The 20,846-nt window shown below is 43.3% G+C and overlaps 1 protein-coding gene across 2 annotated transcripts; it reads left to right on the top strand.

Moving 5' to 3' along the window:
* Positions 1 to 124: 124 nt before the first annotated feature.
* Positions 125 to 20,582, top strand: synpo2a (synaptopodin 2a). Of its 2 annotated transcripts, XM_030430916.1 has the most exons (5): positions 125 to 323; positions 7,740 to 7,891; positions 9,058 to 9,854; positions 11,491 to 14,675; positions 18,511 to 20,582. In XM_030430916.1, exons 1-5 carry the CDS (start codon positions 216 to 218, stop codon positions 19,108 to 19,110), a joined length of 4,842 nt encoding a protein of 1,613 aa, XP_030286776.1. In that variant the 5' UTR covers positions 125 to 215; the 3' UTR covers positions 19,111 to 20,582. The 2 variants fall into 2 exon arrangements, with proteins under 2 accessions (XP_030286776.1, XP_030286775.1); XM_030430915.1 differs by lacking the exon at positions 18,511 to 20,582 and having other exon boundaries at positions 129 to 323; positions 11,491 to 16,656.
* The last annotated feature ends 264 nt before the right edge of the window (positions 20,583 to 20,846 follow it).

Genomic DNA, 20,846 nt, shown 5'->3' with positions numbered 1-20,846 from the left:
TATTGGCTCTCCATGACACACCACCAGTTGCATGCAACGCCTGCAGGCGGGTCCGTGCGCCGTGACGTCCTCCCGAGCGGGCTGGACTGAGGGAGAACTCAGATGATGGGGATTATACAGCGGTGTGGTGGGGGTGGTTTTTGCAAAGTGCTGCTGGTCCGGCTGACAGCTCGATGACCGCGCTGTGGAGGTTTGGCTGAGGAGTTGCGCGCAGCATGGGCACCGGGGATTACATCTGCGTGACGCTGCGTGGTGGTGCGCCCTGGGGATTCACCCTGCGAGAGGGAGAGGGGGACACCTATAGACCTTTCTTAGTCTCCCAGGTATCTATCTGTCTGTCTGTCTATGCGTTAAATTAACTAATATTAAAGTGTTAATTTGAAATAGAAGATTTTTGTTACCGGTCTCTCACTGCAAATATGTTAAAAACAGGCTGATGAAAGTTTTATTAATCATATTGTGGAGATCCTACAAAATCTCAAAGATTGGACCTCGAGCTCCACATGTCTGGTATCATTTTTTATTAATTTCTTTCTGAGTAATTCCGTGCAAACCTTTAACTGAAACTCTGACGGGGGGAGAATTTATTCGGAGCGGTGCGCGTCGCTGCATTTTTGTGTGCGTTGGCCATGTTTTGGTGCGAGATTCCTCGGGACCCTTATATGGTCAAGGCCAAGAGAGAGAGAGAGAGAGAGAGTGTGAAGGCTGAGGGCAGTGTGGTCTGTTATCACTCACCGAGACTTTAGCGAGAGAGCAAAAAGCATTGCACAGACGAGCAACCCACCTGGAGAGTGAAAGGTATGTGCAGGAATACCAAACAAACATAAAGATGGCTCAAACACAGATATGACCCCACAGATATCACTTGAAGTGGACATTCAAATACATGACAGAGAGGAGGGAAGGCAAACTGTAGGCTGTAATATTTGTTTAGCCTGATAGTGAGGCAGTAAACCGTATAGGTAACAGTGTGAAGACACCAAACAATTTGAGGCAGTATAGATGGATAATACTGTTGAATCAGGCTGTTATTGGTGCATATGCATGTCAGCTCTTCATACTTTTACCCGTCTATCACACATTGATATGGCTTAATAATAACATGCACACACTCAGTCATTTAAAAGTTTTAAGTCCTTTTTATGATAACACAACTTTATATTCATTCCAATGCATGATATCACCAGATACTGCAGAGCCTATGCCTCAATTCAGCAACCACCTTTACAGTTAATGAGCCTTTGTGTAAGTGTATGAATCATAAAATAACCTCCAATCAGATTAGGTTACATTCAGAAGTTTTACTGCACATTAGTTCTCGTAAATTCACCCTCATAATCTTTACAGGCACACATTTGGTCTCGAATATGTAAAAAAAAAAGCGCAAATAAAAATGTCAGACGAATGCAGAAATGCAAACAGCTGTGCACCCAGGAGGGTAAAGCCAGATGTCTTTACTGTGAAGAGCTGCTCGGGCTCTATATATGGTATAGGGATGCATGTCCGCATGCACTCAAGCTGCACGGATCCCTCATCAACTCGTCCTCCGCGTAGTGAACGTGTAAATGTTTCTCTTAGCTGCATTCCTGCCACATCAGAGCTCCGGCAGAAGAAAGTGCTCTGAGAGCATCAATAGATCATTTTGAGTGACAGACGTTTAACTCGTTTAAAACAATCGAGGCCACAAATGTGATGTTCGCCCGTATAATTTAGATATTATTTTCACATCTGTTGTCTCTTGTAATCAAACAAGTGGGTGCAGATCCACCGAGGCTTCAGATGAGCTCATTAACATCTGGATAGGTGATTTTAAGAGGCTAAATATCTTGGTGAGTTTGCTGGCTTGTATAAAAATGAAAGCATGTGCTAAGTGATTATAAGTTTATACCCTTATACTGTTGGTGTATGTTGAAGATGTTTCCATAATTTGTGCTGAAAGAGAAACAGACAAAATCACAAATGTATGTATGCTAACAGGTGTCCAAAGTAATTCCTGTGGATTGACAGAAACCTTCCCAACATGCTGAATCACATTTATGCAAATCCTTCACAAGTTGTATGGGAAAATGATTGAGCACAAGACAAAATAACTGTTACAAAATGAGACAAAATAACAGCAACAGTGAGGTTTCATGAACAAAATAAATGTGAACGTCTCTGGGGGAATGCTCCTGCCTCTGTTGCCTCAGTTTCAATCTTTCTCTAAACTAAACTGTAACTTTTAGCCTAAGTGTTCTCATATGTTACATAAGATACCTGTGATTCACTGCTTTTAAGTGTTGGCCTTTTACAGTCAAGTAGCTACATATGATGCCTCAGACGAGGACATCTGGGGGGTTTCAGTCCACCTCATCTGGAAGGCATAACTCTAAACATACCTCCAAACTCTTCTCCCAGGAAGGGCAGAGAGCCAAGTCTGTTAGTTAAAAGTAAAAAAAAAAAGCAAACATACCAAGATCATGACAAAGACTCTTAACCCGGAGGCTCTCCCATGTCTGATAAAATGTGTTTTTGTTTTAAAGCTTCTGTTGAATGTGGTGGGAAGTGTGTTTTGTTTCTGGGACAGAGTGATTGTTCAGTGTACTGACAGGCAGTACAGTGTAAGGGCACGGGGTATCCACTCTTAAAAGGTTCTCTCCATATAAGGGAGAGCAGTATTTTTCTTGGAGTCCTGGCCCGAGCACAAAGTTGATGAGGTCACTCTTTTTAAAGATACAGAAACGGCATAATACAAGATTTTACAAGTGGTGACCCACAAATACTCACATCTAGCAAAACATGGAACAATTTAAATGTGATCTATGGTAGCAGCGTTATGCTTGTTTTGGATGATGTTCCTAAAAGATACGTTTCTTGAATCCAACCTGAGCAGGAGACATTTTGGACTGCTAATTACTAAGGTATGCCATCTCGGTATGTGGAGCGTCAACATGCATCAGATCAGTTAATGAGCACTGAGTGACAAAAATCTGTAATCTTAATGCAAGTCTTGTAAGACCTGATCCTCATTCCATTAAATTATATTCACAGCTTGAATTACAGCCATCCCTCCACTGGGTTATGCTGCCCTTCACAGAGCAAAGAGGGCTCTTGTCGCGGATGCCTCGGTCCTAATAGCGCACCATAGGAACCTTATTAAGCTGCCAAACAATCCGCTAAATGCCGTCGCTGCATTCATTCGGTGCTGTTTTTTTTCCAGAGTAAACAAAGTACTTCACAGCTCCTTCCATCGCTCAATGTTTCTGGCATTGTGTTTTTCTCAGCAAAACATCTACATCCTGGCTCTGGGAGAAAACAGTGACCTCACATGATGACTGTGCAAGTTTTCCCCTTTTTTCTATTTCACATCATCTAAACAGATGAAGGCCAGGTCTCCAACGGCCTCATATTATGAGGGTACAGTTATGAGTTGCAGTGTTCCCAGCTGTGAATGCCCTCTGCCAGTGCCGCCCAAGCTGGACTTCACAAGACTCACAAGATAATGAATAAGGGATCCTATATGGTTTCGGTTTAATTCGACTTTATTGTCATACGGAACGATGAAAAGCTTATATAGGAGTCTCTAAGTTGCACTACAACATACATGAAATTCAATACGTACAACAGAATGACATAACAGTGCAATAACAGTAAACAATTTTAGAATTGAGGGATCTTTAAGGGTAACTCCACCAGTTTGACTACTTAAAGTGTGTTTGCAGGTCTCATGGAGCATCACTGCATGCGTGAACAACTACATGAAACTTTTTGTGACTCCAGAGAAAGCTGCATCTCATCTGATAAATCACACGGATGTCACTCAATGGATAACTTGCATTGTGGGTAATGTAGGCACCAGGTTTGGAAAAAAAGTCAACTGGTTCTAACATTGCACTCCTTCAACACCTTTGGACTCATAACGGACAGTTTTAAAGAGACCGCAGAACAAGTTATGTCACCTTTTTTCACTCCACACATTGTTTTCAGACCTGTTACCTACATTACCCACAATGCAAGTTAGCCTCTGAGTGACATGACTGGTGGCAATTGATCCGATTACATGCAACTTCCTCTGAAACCACAAAAGGCTTTATACTGCTCTTTTCACGTGTGCAGTAATTGTCGCCAAGACCAGGAAAACACACTTTAATGTGTAAAACCGGTGAAGCTACACTTTAATCCGTCAGTCTTAGAGATTTCTCTCAGCTGTGACAAAAGTGGGCTAAATGTTGCAGCAACAAAAAAATCAGCAAACGTCATTAAATAGTACAAAAATTAAACTCTAAAACTTTCTCCATGCTCGAGTCATCCCAGGCAGATTTTACGAATGACGGCATCAGCTCCCATGATCCCACGCTACTTCACACTGTCACCAAACTATGGCTTATATTGTTGTGACAGAGAGATCCCTCGCGGCAGATATTACATATGCTATGAAAAGAAAATACTAAATGAGGCGAGGTCTGTCTCAAGTAGTCTGAGCTAAACTTAATGTAGAGAGTTAATAAAGGGCCTCTGGAAAACCCCAGTACAATATAACTCAGCATAATACAATGCAATGTGTTTGCAATTAGTCGGAAATTGTCGGCAGCGGGTGGGAATGTATATTTAGATCTGTGATTGATTTCATTATTTATTGGGTTTAGAAGTTGTATTTGTATGAACTGATTTAGCAGTATACACAGGGCAGTTAGAAATTAGCCAGTAGCAAAATATGGTACAGTACATCACGTCTCTTGCATGGGAATATTTTTGTACATGACTAAAGAGAACTAAAAAAAAAAAAAAAAAGATCTTCACCTCTCCTAAAAGACAGAAAAGGAACAGATGAGTGAATAAAGACATTGCCTATCCTCCCACATGGTGTGAGCGTTTACCTGTACGGCAGCTGGAAAATATTTCCCTAAAATGTAAAAAAAACATAATTGCTTAAAGCTGTGAAGAGCAGGAACCGCTGGAGGCTACGCGCACACATTATGCAGTTCTGTGTTTCCTGTGATTTTCTGTTGTGTTGGAGCCTATTAAGGAGATAATTTGAAAATGGGCAGCCGAGGATAACGTGTGCATATAATGTTGTTTAATTGTTGGCCCCACATGATGTCAGTGGTAACTCTGGAGAGCACTTTAATAGAAAAGAACAGGCCCCCGCTGTTTATGCTCTCCTCTTCTGACACACACAGTAGCATTTATTTGTTATCCTCTCCCGCCCGATTACTCGAGGCTGTGTTTCTCTTTCCTAGCGGCGTATGACAAGCACGAATGAGGCCGTATCTGCCTCCTTTGAACATCGCCTGACTGTCTGTGTATCTTTGTGCTGCGAGGAGAGACAACGACAAATGTTTCCCCTCCTTTTTTGGGAGCACGAGCCGTTGCCGTGGCGTTCCAGGCAAACCGTCCTCCCTGTAGTGAGGAGTGAGTCCCAATAGACAGGCACACAGGCCGCCTTATAGGGCCTGTTTGCACACTGTTAACTATTAAAACCTCAGAGGGGTTTTCAACTCATAAAATATTTTTGTATATATAGCAAAGTACACGCATTTTACTCCCCAGGATGTTGCTTATATTAGACTTAGAGCCTGTGTTTTTAAGCTTATATAGTAAATAGGCAGTGAGGGTAGTGCTCCTTGCAAACATACAGCATATGTTGGAGCCCTTGCTGTTAATGGATGCAAAACAAAAGCAGGATTTGATTTTGCATCTGCGCTTGAACTACAAGTAATGAAACATGATTCAACAAGCATCAAAAGCTTCCCAGAAATCTGGATGCATGATAAATGTTTCTGGTGCAGCAAATCTCTGAATCTATGCTTTGAATTTGTTGCATGAGATGTTTCGTGTGTGTGTGTGTGTGTGTGTGTGTGTGTTTTTTTTACCCATGCTGATGTTGTGTTCATGCAGGGACTCACCTCTTCCTCCCTCAGCAGTAAAAGATGTGTGTGTCTGCAGTGCCATCTAGTGACATGGTTGTCTTACTGCAGGTGTCTTGAGTTGGACTTGTGTTCTCTTGGAGATGATTGGTGACCTTGGTGACATTCAAAATTGTAAAAGATATTTGATATAAAGTTTTGTGTGGTTAAATAATGTGGTTTGAGACCTTTTAGATATTTCCATCAATAAAATAAACTAGAATAGTGAGCATTTTTTACTTAAAACAATCCAGTAAGGAATGAGAAAAATCAACTCAGACCTAAATGTGTGTTTTTCTGTTCAAATAAACAGAGATGGAGATGGATAGCCACAGTCTTGGAAATGCCTGAGCACTGAGCTCATGTGACTGCTGCCCGCCAGGAGGTTGACAGGAACTTTAACACAAGAAACTGAGACTGTTTTTGTTTAGCAGCCTGACGTTGTGATGGAATAAATCAACCTGAAGTCACGTCGCCATGTTGTAAAGGGGCATTAGCATGATCGATTGCAGAATAGCATGTGCATCAAGGTTTAACCTGTATGCATCATAAACATAACTGTGTTAATCAATCCTTAAAGGTAATTAGTGAAGACTTAGATTAGGATACACCACCTCATTGTGGTGAGTGGATTGACTTGTGGAGCATTATCTTTGGGAAATTTTAAGATGATTTTGTCTTTATTGACAGCTGACAGGCTTGTAACATCTGATCCGAGGAACTAAGCGAACCTCAAAAACGTCTTCTCGAGAGCACGTCCTCTAATTACATACCTAAGGAATCATTTATCCCCCTTCCTGTGTAAGTGGCCTTTTGTGCAAAATGCATGGGGTTTTCCTCCTTATTAAACTCTCTTATTAATGAACCATTTCATAGGCCTCAAGATCCAATTACAAGGGAATGAAACCATCATTCATTAGTTTAACTGTGTAAAGAGGTGCCCTTTAAACGGATCTGCACAGAGCGGGGCTACAGCAGCAATGTGCAGCTGCATGGTTAAATACAAAGTACAGCCCGACAGTGTTTTCAATATCAGTGATGCTTATTGTTGCTATGTGAATTGCGTTGAGTTGCTTTACTCTATGATGACTCATTGATCTTGTACTTTTCTATTTAATTTCCAAAGGCCACTGCTCACCTGCCATAATCCTCCTTTAATATCTCTCAGATATTAATGATCCGGCCTGCAAATATATATTCATCTGACTCGCTTAGGATGTACTTATTATCATTATCACCCATTGCCTAGCTTCAACTTAATACCCTTCAAAGTGGGTAAAAAATCATTTATCAGTCCAAAGAAGCCTCATTTTATCTGTGGAGGCCCCGAGAGCTGCACTTAGCTCAGTGCTAACATACCCCACTGTTGTTTACACACATTTTCTGTTTTGCTTACATTATTATTATTTACAGCCTGACTCTTGTATATATGCATCACTAAAAAGTAAACTCTTTTCATAATATTCTCGTGAGAATGTGTGATGTACCGTATCTTTACTCCTTCTTAGAACCAAAAAATACTGTTGTCCTCTTGCGTTCCCAGATAAAAATGGTTTTGTGACACAGACTTGGCGGAAAAGCTCCTGTAGTGTGACCTCACTTGCAGCTGACATCTCAAAGATGATTTATTTTAACTTCCTTTAAATAGAAGAACTGTCATAGCTGGGCTGTGTGTGAAGGTTATCAGGCGAGTCTCACAGATGTTTATCTGAGAGATTGTGTTTTCAGAGTTGGGAAACTAATGGCTGCGATCTCTTAGTGAAGAGGTCAGCTAAGTTGATGATGGAAACTGATGTGTGTGATGTGACTGTTTTCAGTGTTTTCCCCCCTCTTAATATGATTTGTCTCCCACAGGTAGAGGAAGGTGGTCGTGCCTTCCTGGCCGGAGTGCAGGAAGATGATGAGGTGGTGTCACTCAATGGAGAGCCGTGTGCTGATCTCACCCTCCTACGAGCCTTCGCGCTCATCGACACATCCATCGACTGTCTGCAGCTCCTTCTCAAAAGGTAGTGCCACATACCAGCCATTCAATTAATGAAGTTCACTTGCAATAAATTCAACATAAACATAATAACAAGTTTTAAAATGTCGGTCCATTTCTACAGACTTCATACTACAATATGTGTACATGACAAGTGAGCCACGCAGGGCTGTGTGTCCTTCACGGCAGCAATGCAGCATGATTATTGCGCCACTGCATTAGCATTTAGATAGCATGTTGTTTTATGACCTGTGCCCTTTTGCATACTTCAGTGAACCACTCTGTCTATGTATACAGCATTTATGAAGCCTTGTCTGTACGTGTATTAGTGAGTTCATGTGTGTCAGCCGGGCTGACCTTCCAGCTGGCTTGGCCAATGTGTTACACATTTGTGTGCCTTGATTGATTTGCAGCCGCTCAGCAATTACTCAGTGAGTATTGGCAGTGTGTTTATCAGGGTGACATGTTCTCTCATATGTTCGCACCTTTGTGAGCCCACAATTGAACTGCAGAACAAACAGTTGCTTTAAACGAATTCTAAAGTTGAATCTGCATGTTTTCTTATTCTCAGCAATGTTTTTTGTGGCTACAAGCACAGAACAGTGTTTTTAAGAATCATGGATCAACTGGCCTAAGTTTGTGGCTATCAAATTATAATATGTCACTCATATGGACTAGTCACTGAAGTCTAATTGACTGAAATTCAATGATTGCAGTCAGACGTAATGAGACTCTGCTATGCTATTCCTTGCCGACCTTGAAAGTAGAAATTAGGCGGAACGATGTTGAAGCATGATTACTTTCCTCTTCAGTGACCTGACCCTTTCATTTAACTTGCTGCGCGGAGATTAAATCTACTTGATTATTCTGACAACTTGAGCAATGGGAGACAGGCTTTGCATCCTCAGTCCAATGGCTCCATTCCTCAGTGATGATGTACCGCGTATTCAAATAGTGCTGTAATTACAATGAGCAAAAACATAGAAATCTGTCAGTTATATGGAAGTGAAATCGAAATTAATGTAAGATGATATTAAAATAAATGGTTTGATGTATGAATCTGAAATTTACTCAACTCTCTGTTTAAAGAACAAATGATATGTCTTATTATTATTCATTATCAACAGTGGTTATTGAACTAAAATAACTTACACCACTCTCTCATTCCTGTTCTACCTTCTCCTCTGAAAGATACTGCTCCATCCCCCCAGAAGACTATGAACCAGAAGAGACATACTGTGGTCAGAGGGAGTCGTCTGCTGGGGCTTTAGAGAGCACCACACTCCACATCCTCTCCCCAAAGCACAGGTCCCAAAGCCCGAGGGAACTCTACATATCTGAGTCCCAGGATGAGGCCTACTATGGGGAATCAGACAGCGACACAGCATTTCCCAGGCAGCCCCAGCTGCTTTCCACCGAGCTTCATATTCCCTCACCTGGAGATCGAAGAGGCAGAGAACCTGGTTTTAAGGACAATGATGACGAAGTGCAGAGGTGTTTCTCCCCAGGGGAGATGGTCGAGCTGCAGGTGTCGCTGTCTGAGCAAACCATAGATGATGTTGGGGGCTGCACCTCTCTCGGGAGTGCCATTGGGATCCAGGGAGAAGTCTCAAACAGAGAGGCCGTTGAGACGATCCACACCACCACCGCATCACACTATGTGCCGAGCGCTGTCCGAGAGCCGCTCGGCCAGCGTGGGGTGGTGCTCAGCTCCCCCTCGATGCTGGGGCAGGTGGAGGTCATTTTGCAGCAGTCAGAAGCATCAGGAGCAGGGAGGGGCATCCTGAGTGTGGGTGGCTCCAGGGTCAGTGGAAGTGTTGGATCCCAGAGCGAAGGAGAAGAAGGAGGAGGGAACTGTAAGGGAGTTCCCGGGTCTTTTACCGTCACATTTGGAATTCCCTCAGATGAGGTGACACCAGCTGAAGAGCAGGACTCTGATTCTGAGGGGGATCAAGACAAACCCAACAAGCATCGGGCAAGACACTCCAGTAAGTATCTGGAGACCGTTTCCGTTTGTACTGTGGAGCCATGTCCTGGTGTGCATTCTTTCTTTGAGTGTGTGGGTAATACAGATCTATTCTATTCTATGTATTCTTTTCTTTAATGGAATCTGCAAGCTAATGGGGCAACATTTCTTAACAGCATGTGTGCATTCCAAGGCCTGATGTCCAGTGTGTGTGCTCCTCAAAATAGTATGCAGTTGGAGGAGGGCACTCGTTCCTTTGAATGGAAGCAGACACATCCGGGTCTGACCTGAATGACGACAGAATCGAAGTGACAGTAGGGAGATACGGTGTAGACAGGATCGTGCCACTCAACAAAAACAATATATAAAGAATGTAAAAAAACCAAAACGCTAAATTAATCAATCTGAGAAGCTACTACACTTTATAAAACATCTTAAATGATCCATTTGAGGAGGTTTGATAATGAATATGGACACTGAGGCGTTCCTCTGGGCTGTGTTGAAGACATAAATATAACCCCAGCACGCTGATGATGCCTGCAGAAGTGGCCCTTTGACGGACACCAGCATGTGCTCCCCTAGCCCGTTACCTGATCCTTTCAAACTGACTGCTTTAACTGAGCTAAAAAAGTGACTCCGTTGCTCACTCCCGCTGTCCCCTCCACCTTCAGGTTAGTCTTGCAGGATTATAGAAATGTAAGCCTACTGTTCTTTTATTACTGCCTTGAATTGTTGGATCGTTTGAGATTGGAGTTGTCGTGTGATGTCTCTCATCGGACGGGTGTCAGCGAGTGTGACAGATTTAAGAACAACAGAAGGTTTCAAGTGGACAGCTTGTGAACTTACAGATAAGGACTGGTGAAGACGCTACGGTCCTGGTGGATTTATTGCATGCAGGCTATTTTAATCTTTCTTCGGTTCATTGTCTGTGCAACAACTCAGGATATTAGCCATGGATCAGAGAATTTCATAGTTGCTATATAGGTTGATGTTTAATCATCATGAATAAATTACAGTCACAAATGAGAAAAAATACATGGCTTTAACTGGATGAGTAGAAGAATATATGTAGTGTGATTTTTCTCATGTGGGGTGATCGGTCAATAGCTTAGCATACAGCTTATTTGTTGTGTGGTCAGACCACTTAAACAGTGCATATTGTATTAATAGTTTATTGGTCTGTTGTCATTGCTGCTTGTGCTCTTACTGAGAATGTAAAATGTATTTTTAAAACATATTTATTTGCAGAAGGTTGATATCGCTGTAATGTAACATGCTGAAATGAATTGCTTTGTGCTTGGCGCAACTTTGTTTCAAAACACACAAAAAAATTCGGTTTATATGATAAAATACAAATGTATTTTTGCCTGATATTCAGTATGGGCATGCCAAAAAAACTTGCCACATTCATATTTAAAAAGTAAGTTTAGTCAATTATAATTACATGATCAGTGGAGATACAGTGTGCAAAAACTGCATTGAAGTTTTTTTTGTCTAATGTGAACTCCAAACCAAATAAATTTTACGATTTGATCTTTATTCTACTGTATGTTATTAATACCTATAATTTCAGGTGATTTCATCCTAGTATTTTATTGACTCACCTGTCTAGGGCTCTTTATTTTAATCACTGAACTCTGTTTTCCTTCTCTATACAGGGCTCAGGCGCAGCGAGAGTCTGTCTGAGAAACAGGTGAAAGAGGCCAAGTCCAAATGTAAACGTATTGCTCTCCTTCTTACGGCTGCTCCGCCCAACCCCAACAACAAGGGGGTGTTGATGTTCAAGAAACATCGGCAGAGGGCCAAGAAATACACACTTGTCAGCTACGGCACAGGAGAAGACGAGCCAGAGTACAGCGACGAAGAGGACGAGGAAGAAAACCATACTGTTGAATTTACCCTTGTGGCTCCTAACGATTCTGAAGAAGACAAGAATTTCCTCACTAATGCCCATAGCCGCAAAGGTGTGCTGACTATCAACTTTGATAAGGGTCTCCTTGAGATTGAAAGGAACCTGAACAACCAATCAGAGATGGAGTGTTTGCCCGACACCAAAGGCAAGGGTGCCCAAATGTTTGCCCAGCGGCGTCTAAGAATGGATGAGATTTCTGCTGAACATGAGGAGCTCAGGCGCCAAGGGATCCCAGTGGAAGGAGTACAGGAGATTGAAAAGAAGACAGTGGAGCACTCCTACATGCAGTCCACAACAGAGGGCCATGCTTACATGGATGTAAATATACATCAACAAAGCCAACAGCAACATCAGTACCAACAGCAAACCCAACAGCAACAGCAATACCAGCAATATCAAGAGCAGCAATACTATGAGCAACAACAGAATTACCAACAACAACAACTACTACAACAACAACAACAACAACAACAATACCAACAACAGTATCAGCAGCAGCAGTATGAACAACAGCATTATCAACAACAGCAAATGTATCAGCAGCAGCAAGACTATCATCAACAGCAACAGCAACTGCAGCACTATTCTACAAATGTCAACGGCACAGTCCAACATCAAACCTGTGAAATGCAGAGTTCTCTCAGCAATCGTTCTGCAAAGCCTTTCTCAGTAGAGAACATGACAACTACCCCTTATTCTCCCGCAATGAGTGGGACCAATCAAGATTCCGTAGGCCAAGGAGAGCAGATAGCTTCTCGGGATGAGCGCATTTCTACCCCTGCAATTAAAACTGGCGTTTTGTCAGAAGCAAGGAAAAGAAACACTGGCAAGCCCATGTTCACATTTAAGGAAGCACCAAAAGTATCCCCTAACCCAGTATTGCTAAACCTCCTCAACAGGAGTGACAAGAAGTTGGGTTTTGAGTCAGGACCTGAAGAAGACTACCTTAGCCTTGGGGCTGAGGCTTGTAATTTCCTCCAGTCCTCAGTTAAACACAAGACTCCTCCACCAGTGGCTCCGAAACCTGTGATCAATCCCAGCAATCTTCCTTGGTGCCAACAGATTGAAGTGACCAACCAGGACATGCCTCAACAAGCTGAAAATAGTGTATCTACACCTGCTGTAGCCCCCACCACAGAGACTACTTCTGCTCCAGAACTAGAGCCAACCCCTGCACCTGCCCCTGAGCCCTCTCCCCCCCCTGCCCCCCAGGAGGTTCCTGCCAGCTCCGTCACAGAGGAACAGCCCACATGGACTCTTCCGGAGCCTAAATCTCAACAACAGCCTCTGCCAGCGCAGGAAGAACATGGTCAGATGAATTCTACCATGCAGCCTGAGCATGCTCCTGCAACTAGCTGGCCTGCAACACAAACACAAGCACAACAGCAGCCATCTACCAATTCTTGGCATCCAGCTCAAGTGCAGCCACAGGAACCACCTCAGTCACCACAACAGCCACCTTGGGTGACACGTCAACCTACCCAGACCCAAGCACAGCCTCAAACCCCAACAAATACTTGGACCCCTCCAAACCAGCCATCCTGGAGTAAGCCTCAAGAGCAAATACAAGCTCCAACAAATGCTCAGCCGACCTGGGCTCAGCCTCAAGAGCAGGCACTGTCTCAGCAACAGGTTCAGCCACCCTGGGCCCAGCCTCAAGAGCAAGCACTGTCTCAACCACAGGTTCAGCCACCCTGGGCCCAGCCTCAAGAGCAAGCACTGTCTCAACCACAGGTTCAGCCACCCTGGGCCCAGCCTCAAGAGCAAGCACTGTCTCAACCACAGGTTCAGCCACCCTGGGCACAGCCTCAAGAGCAAGCACTGTCTCAGCCACAGGTTCAGCCACCCTGGGCACAGCCTCAAGAGCAGCCAAATCAGCAGCAAATGCAACCAACTTGGGGTCAGCCTAAAGACCAGCCAATGCAGCAGCAGCCTCAGGCACCATGGGCACAGCCATCACAAACAGAAACTCAGCCTCTGCCACCATGGATGCAACAACCCCAGCAAAAGTCCCAAGCACAACCTCCTTGGGTTCAACAGGGTCAACCAGAATCCCAGCAACAACCACCATGGGTTCAGCAACCACAGCATCAGGCTCCACAACAAGCATGGCCACAGGCCCAAGCACCAGGTCAGCCTCAACCTACTTGGGTTTCAGCTCAGCCTCAACAGCAACAGCAACCTTCAATGAATACATGGCCTCCATCACAAACTCAAGCACAAGTTCAGCCACCTTGGATCCAAGCAGGCCAAGCTCAACCTACAGCACAGCCCCAAGCCAACTTGAATCCATGGGCGCCAGTACCTGCCCAGGCTCAGTCCCAGCCATCATGGGCCCAGCACCCTTCAGAACATGATCAGAATTCAATGAGTTCTTGGGCCCAAGACCAAAATCAGACCCAACAACAACCACCTTGGGCTCAGCCCATTCCACCCCAGCCCACACCACAGCCAAACTGGCAACAGTCCAATTCAAATTCTTCACCACAGCCACCAATGAGCACATGGCCTTCAGCTCAGCCACAGCCTCAGACACCTGTGAGTGCCTGGGCTCCACAGTCACAGCAAACACCTGTGAATGTTTCTACATCAATGGTGAACACTCGCCCCTCTCCAAAGCCTTGGCATCCACCACAAAATGCCCCACAAAACCAGACCCCACCACCCCCACCACAGCGGATAAACTCGTTTACCTTTGGTCAAAGGGCTTCATCACCCATCAACCCAATGGCCACTGTTTTGAACCCATCATCGCAAGGTTCATCTTTTGAGATGCCAGCCGTCAGAGGGAAAGGAGCTGATATGTTTGCTAAGAGGCAGTCTCGTATGGAGAAGTTTGTTGTGGACTCTGAGACTGTGCAAGCAAACAAGGAAAGCCGTACAACATCGCCAGTTGCTTCCTTGCCAACTGAGTGGAAATATACACCTAACGTACGTGCTCCACCTCCACTGGCATATAATCCTATTCAGTCCCCTCTTTACCCCCCAGCAGCAACAAAGCAGCCCCCTCCAAGTAGCCCTTCAACCAAGAAAAAACAGAAAGAGAAGCAAAAGCCTGCCCCTAAACCCCTCAGTGTTGTAGAGGTTATGAAGCATCAACCCTATCAACTCAATTCCTCACTCTTTACCTTCGGCACACCAGCAGAGGCTAACAAGCCTCCTGCACCTAAGCCAGATCCTTTACCTCCTAACCCTCCTGTCGAAAACCAACCAATTAGATATGAGCAAATGGCACCTATCCAGCCAGCTGGACCATTTAATGCCCCATACCCCCAACAACCTTATGGGATGCCCACGCAGCCTATGATACATGATGGCCACTACCAGCAGAACCCAGTTTATCCTCCCGCTAACCCTTATCCACAACCTCCTGGCGGTCCATACCAGCACGCATATAACCAACAGTATCAGCAACCTGCCCCACCCGCTTATCATACCCAAGGTCCTCAGTCTCCGAACCTTACCTACCAACAAGCACCGCAGGCCCCTTACCCGCCTACCAATAGCCCTCCCTATCTGGCAACTCCCTCAGTACCTTACCAGCCAGCGCCTCCGAGTAGCTACATTGTTCCTAGTTTTCCTGTAGCTGCAAGACCTGAATCAGCAGCAGGTGCCAATACTATGGCTGCTCCAAAACCTAAATTTACAGCAAAAAAGAGCTCAGCTCAGGTGTGGAAGCCAACAGCAGTTGATAAAGAGTGATTTGGGTAGATTCTTAACATGCCTAGTGTCTGCTTGAGTCAACGGGTTGGTGCTCTTGCATTTCAAGTAATATTTGCATTTACTATCGTATTCAAAGTTGTTCGAGGTAATGCAAATGGCATCACAAAGATTAAGAACATAATGATAAGAGTGGGATGTAAGTATATTTTATGAGACATAAATTGTCCAAACAGAGGCTTATAAGTCCTGTGCATTTTGACATGTTAATAAATAATGATGCCTATGGAAACTATAGATCAAAATCACTATGAATAAATGTAATTTTGAAGATAAGAATCTAAAGTGGTGGCAAAATAAGAATGTAGGGGAGCATGATGCTCGGTCAGAAATGAAAGACAATTGCGAGAAAAATGCAATCAGATGCGAATGGTCAGTGACAACAGGAAGTTGATTTTTGAAAAGAAGAAAATATGAGACATGCCTTATCTTATTTGATAAACAATTAAATGAAAAACAACTAAAAATACAGTGAAAGTTGGATGAAAATAAACCAGCTGAATGAATAAAATAAAAATAACAAATAGTGAGGGAGATGGGCGGGGTCTGTGGGGCGTAATGATACCCAGAAGGCTAAATTTGCTATGTCAGTGATGTCGTAAGTGCAGGGATTATGTAACAACTCTGTGGGGTTTCAAGTCAAGGCTGGTGAAAACAGCAGTACTCCTTACAAAAAGTTACTAGCTCTGTCTTGCTTGATCTTCAAATGTTTTATTAGTAAATTATTTATTATTCGGGGGCTTTCCCACAACACCTACTTAAGTGGGTTAATTTTATTTTAAGCTTTTTAACAGCTGTTGCATCATGTTAGGCACTATATTTAAACTGCCTTGTGGGAGGGAGTGCTGAGGTCCAGAGATAGTAGGCTTAAATTTCAACTTAAGCCAGTGAAAGCTACTTTATCACAGGCCCTTATAGTATTTCTTTTTTCTGATAACAGAAAAATATTTCATGTTGGCCACTCTAGTAGTGTCACTCTTCTCCTGCTTTTGTTTTATATGAGTAGATGATTAACAAAAGAAGATTTATTGAAAGAATAACCAGCCTGGTGATGTTCACAAATATATTTTTGGTACAGGGCTGCTTTTGTTCTTCATGTTGTTTTCTTTTTCCTTTTCCTTTGTGTGCTTCTCTTCGTAGTGCACTTTCTGTAAGATTCACTGCAGTGCCATTAAAATGTCTTTTATCCTTGTTTGGCTTTCCTTTCCTTTTTTCCTTTGTGCATGCTTTTTGGGGGTTTCTTCTATGTCTAGTGTCTTCTCTTTTCATCTTTCAGTTCAAATCAAATCCAAGGTGGAATTTCACCACTTCTCCACCTTTACAATAAATAATGACAGATTTTTATATTATTTGCTCGGACTTGTTTAGCTACAACTCGGCTGTACTATTGAATTAGACTGACATGTACGTCTAATATCTGTTTTCAAAACCAGTGGTCCAAATTGAACCAGTTTTCAGCAAGAAAATACAACATGCACTCTATAAAGGGCCAGAAACACCTCATTATCCAAATCACCTACTTTTACTGCTATTGAGCTGAATGCTTCACAAGCACATTCCTGAAGGATGACTACCCAATGATGCATTTTTGAAGGGTATTAATAGATCGGTGACTTCACTGAATATGCAGGCCACCTCACTGGATAATTATGGAGGTCAGGTCAGCGAGGCCTTACTGACATGTATATACACGTTGTGTCATGCATTTTCAGAAAGGCCAATTATTTGTTTTAATATTAAATGGAGTCTTAAGGCTGCATATTTCTGCATCTGGAGGAATTTGAGTCCTACTCAGTGTCTCTTTATCAAACAGACTTGTTTTTCATTGCACTCTGTGGACACATTTACACCTGAAAAGTTACATTATTCAGACATACATCGATTTAAACATGTTGTTTATGCATAAAAGGGAATTTATTCGATGTTCAGAGACAACACATTAAAGGAACAGGCTTTCTGGAGCCCTTACCTTACAAACAGAGCCGGAACACTTTTGTATATATTGACTATTTTGAGCACATGTCTCAAAAATGGAGGCTACTGCATGCACACCATCGTGAACACCAACTCTTAAGATCTGCTCACGCTTCATTTCTGAGATACATGTTGATTGCAGCTACACAATAGACATAAACACTGTGTGGTTAACATATAGTCATCCAGGGAAATCTTCCTTAGGAGAATGAAAATATGGTCTTAGATTCTCCAGTAATCTACTCGTACATTCTTTTGTCTGCCCTAATCCAGGATAACGCTGCCAAAGGCATTTTAGGCCTACCAGATTCCTGAGTCAGCAGATAATTCATTCCCCTTTTGACTCATTCAGCTACATTATTTTCTTTTTTTAGGACTCCACTGCACTTCTATTCTGTCCATTTCTTTCACTCTTGCCACCTCTTGTCATCTGCTGGTCCTACACATCTTTCACCAGAGGATGGCAGCACTGCCTTTTTCTGCCTGTCTGCCATATTCAACAGAATGTAATGTCAGAGCCGATGAACGCTACAGAGTTGCTTCGTCACCCCACATAACCCTCAGTCGTCCAGGCATCCTAATGGAGATTTTAGTGTTGTGCATTTAGCAGTTTCGCCATCTCATTGTCATACTTCGGCTGCTGTCTCGCAAAGCAGATCCAATGACAACACGCTCAGTGTGGCTTACTCTGGGAACCCTGTGCACTCTCATGAGCCAGTTGTTCTAAGAAATAAGATGGCAGTCTGTTTGGATAAATGCTAAAGCTCTGTGTTGAGGAGGCTTACTGTGGAATGGACAATTAAGTCCACAATAATTTAAAATAACACGTTTTTTGAGCATTTGAACAATTAATTTTGCTGGCTATTAAATGGTTTTACATATTAAATACACAATGCTAACCGCTACATTAAACACAATGTTAAAGTATTACAGTACAGACAAGAAATGTGTTGACAAAGAGCTACTCTATTTTCCAACATTTTACAAGCTGATTTGATTTGGCCAGACCGCCAGTCAGCCAAACAAAATGAGCCCTTACTAAAAACAAACATGTCTGAATCTTTCTTTACAGGCACTTGGCAGGAGCTACTCCCTTTCTCCACCAGCCAGAGTACCATTCAGAGGCCAGAAGTCAGCTTCAGCTTCTTCTTCCCCGAAACCTCCGGCACGGGCCTCTGCAACCCCTCCAGTAAGGCAAACATCCTGGCTGGAGAAGGGCCACAAACCCCCTACTCCCTGGGAGGCTGCCTCCCGGCATCCCCTGGGCTTGGTGGATGAAGCCTTTGCTTTCCAGAACCTTCAGCAAACCCTCGCCTCCAACGTCCACTTGGCAGCCCAGCGGAAAATGCTGCCCGAGCCGCCTGCAGCGTGGACGGCCAAGGTTTCTTACCAGGCCCCGCAGAAAACAGGCAACCAAACTTGGAGCCCGAGCATAAGCCGCAGTCAGAGTCGAGCTCCGCTGCCATCGTTTGTGTCTCCAACAAGGAGCCCTGTTTCCACCACTGCCAGTCTTGCTGGTTACAGGTCTCTGCCCAGACAGTGGCAGCCTCAGAGGTCTGTGGCAGAGGCAAACCTGGGGCCCTCGGCATCCTACTCTGAGTATAAGAAGCCATTGGGAAGACAAACTTACAAGTCGGTGTACACAGCTAACACATGGAGTTGGAAGCGATAGGATGCAACCGTGTGACCTTGAATGAGTGAAATCCCACTCCTCATTGATTCCATTACACATTGTACTGTGGTTATAGCATGCTCCTTTTTAATTCATCAATATCAAAACAGACAATATCATGACGAGTGAGGAGTTCTCCCGGTTTGACAGACTAATATCATTTTTTTTTTAACACTTTTTGCTCTTAAATGTTTAGTGTAAAATGTATTAGATGAAACCATTGCATGCCATAATCAGATGTAAACAGAAATTGTTACTTTAACAAAGTATGGAGAGGAAGAATGATCTTAAGGGTCATTTCATCGGTTGGTAAAACACTGAAGGGGGCCTGAATATCAGCTGAGGCAATGAGTATGTTGTTCAGAATGGATATACGTTTGTTGTTTGAAGTGACGTATTTAGTAGTAATAAGGTGGAAGATCTAATAATTGTATCATAGCAACTGTTCGGGGAAACTTTCAGAGAGGAAGACCCCATCATATAGAAGGTTTCAGGCGAGGACTGCCTCTTGAATTGTTGTGAGCTTGTGGATGGATTCGCTGCTCATGCTGGTTGAAATGTTTCTGCTGTGGACGTACTTATCTAGCATGCTGGTTCTTGCGGTGATCGTGCACTTTTATTAGGATGGTTTTGTTTTCGATTATTCGATCAGGAAACCTCGTCACTGTCGGGATACAATTAGAGATGCATCAGAAGTGAGGAGGCTTCAAACTTGGGGAAAGGTTGGTGCTGTAACTCAGCGCGTTGTGGGCGTAAGTGTTTTGTTATGTAAGCTCTAATAAGTGAGATTAATTCACTTATTTACCAGGTGCATTTTAATTAGCGCATTAGCATGTGGTCGTTAACAACTCAGAGAGAGGGAGCGAGAGGGAGGAGAGATGAGAGAGAGAAAATGCAATATGGGCTGTTTTACTTACTTTTTTTTTAATGATAATCTGGATTTAATTGTCACATTCCAGCACACTGTATATGTAGCGATATGGAGCTTTTAGCTGGAAGTAAAAGTTGAATTGAGAAATGTGGATGAGTCCTAATTATGACCACAAAACAAGATGGTTTTAGTTGTATGACAGGTTTACTGGCACTGGGAGGATTGCTTACAGTATGTAATGGGCTTGTGGCTTGCGTTTGGTTTGGGATTTTTGCTATAGACTTGTAATCATCTCCAAAGATTAAAGCTAGGCTGGTGCTTTCCACAGAGTGTACATAATGTCCTTATGTGATTCTCACAAAGCAGTCTCATAAACATGAACCAGACTTATTGCACAGCATTGTGCTGCGACTGGACTGTCTCCCTGAGCAGCCTGACATAGCGTATATGTGATAATTACACTGTAATGCTTCCATTAAAAACAACACTTGTTATCGTCACAATGCATTTGATCAATCTCTGTTGCAAACTGATTCAGATATAGATTCACATTATGCATCTTTACAAAATAAATACAACCCAATAGCACCATTTCACAAACTGCACTGTGTTTTTGTGCTCTTTGCTCTCCATTCCAAGCGTGAAATACTTGGCTGTGGGCGATTTGTCACTTGCTGTAACATCCCATGAAGCTTTGTGTGTGATGTGTTGTCTCGAACAGTCGCCCGTCGCTCAGTTTGGGTTGGGAGGGGCTGGTGGGGACGTGTTCCCATGGTGACCACCGGTTACATAATAACAGTGGGTACCTACTGTAGCTGAACCATTAGAGAATGAGTGATAAGGACGCAGAGGGAGATGATAAACA

Source organism: Sparus aurata, chromosome 10, assembly GCF_900880675.1.
Source record: "Sparus aurata chromosome 10, fSpaAur1.1, whole genome shotgun sequence".
Classification (NCBI taxonomy): domain Eukaryota; kingdom Metazoa; phylum Chordata; class Actinopteri; order Spariformes; family Sparidae; genus Sparus; species Sparus aurata.
This window is presented reverse-complemented; position numbering and strand designations above follow the sequence as displayed.

Coding starts and splice junctions, on each gene's coding strand:
- synpo2a (XM_030430915.1), top strand. CDS start 216: ATGGGCACCGGGGATTACATCTGCGTGACGCTGCGTGGTGGTGCGCCC. Junction 324..7,739: donor GACCTTTCTTAGTCTCCCAG/GTATCTATCTGT, acceptor TGTCTCCCACAG/GTAGAGGAAGGTGGTCGTGC. Junction 7,892..9,057: donor CTGCAGCTCCTTCTCAAAAG/GTAGTGCCACAT, acceptor CTCCTCTGAAAG/ATACTGCTCCATCCCCCCAG.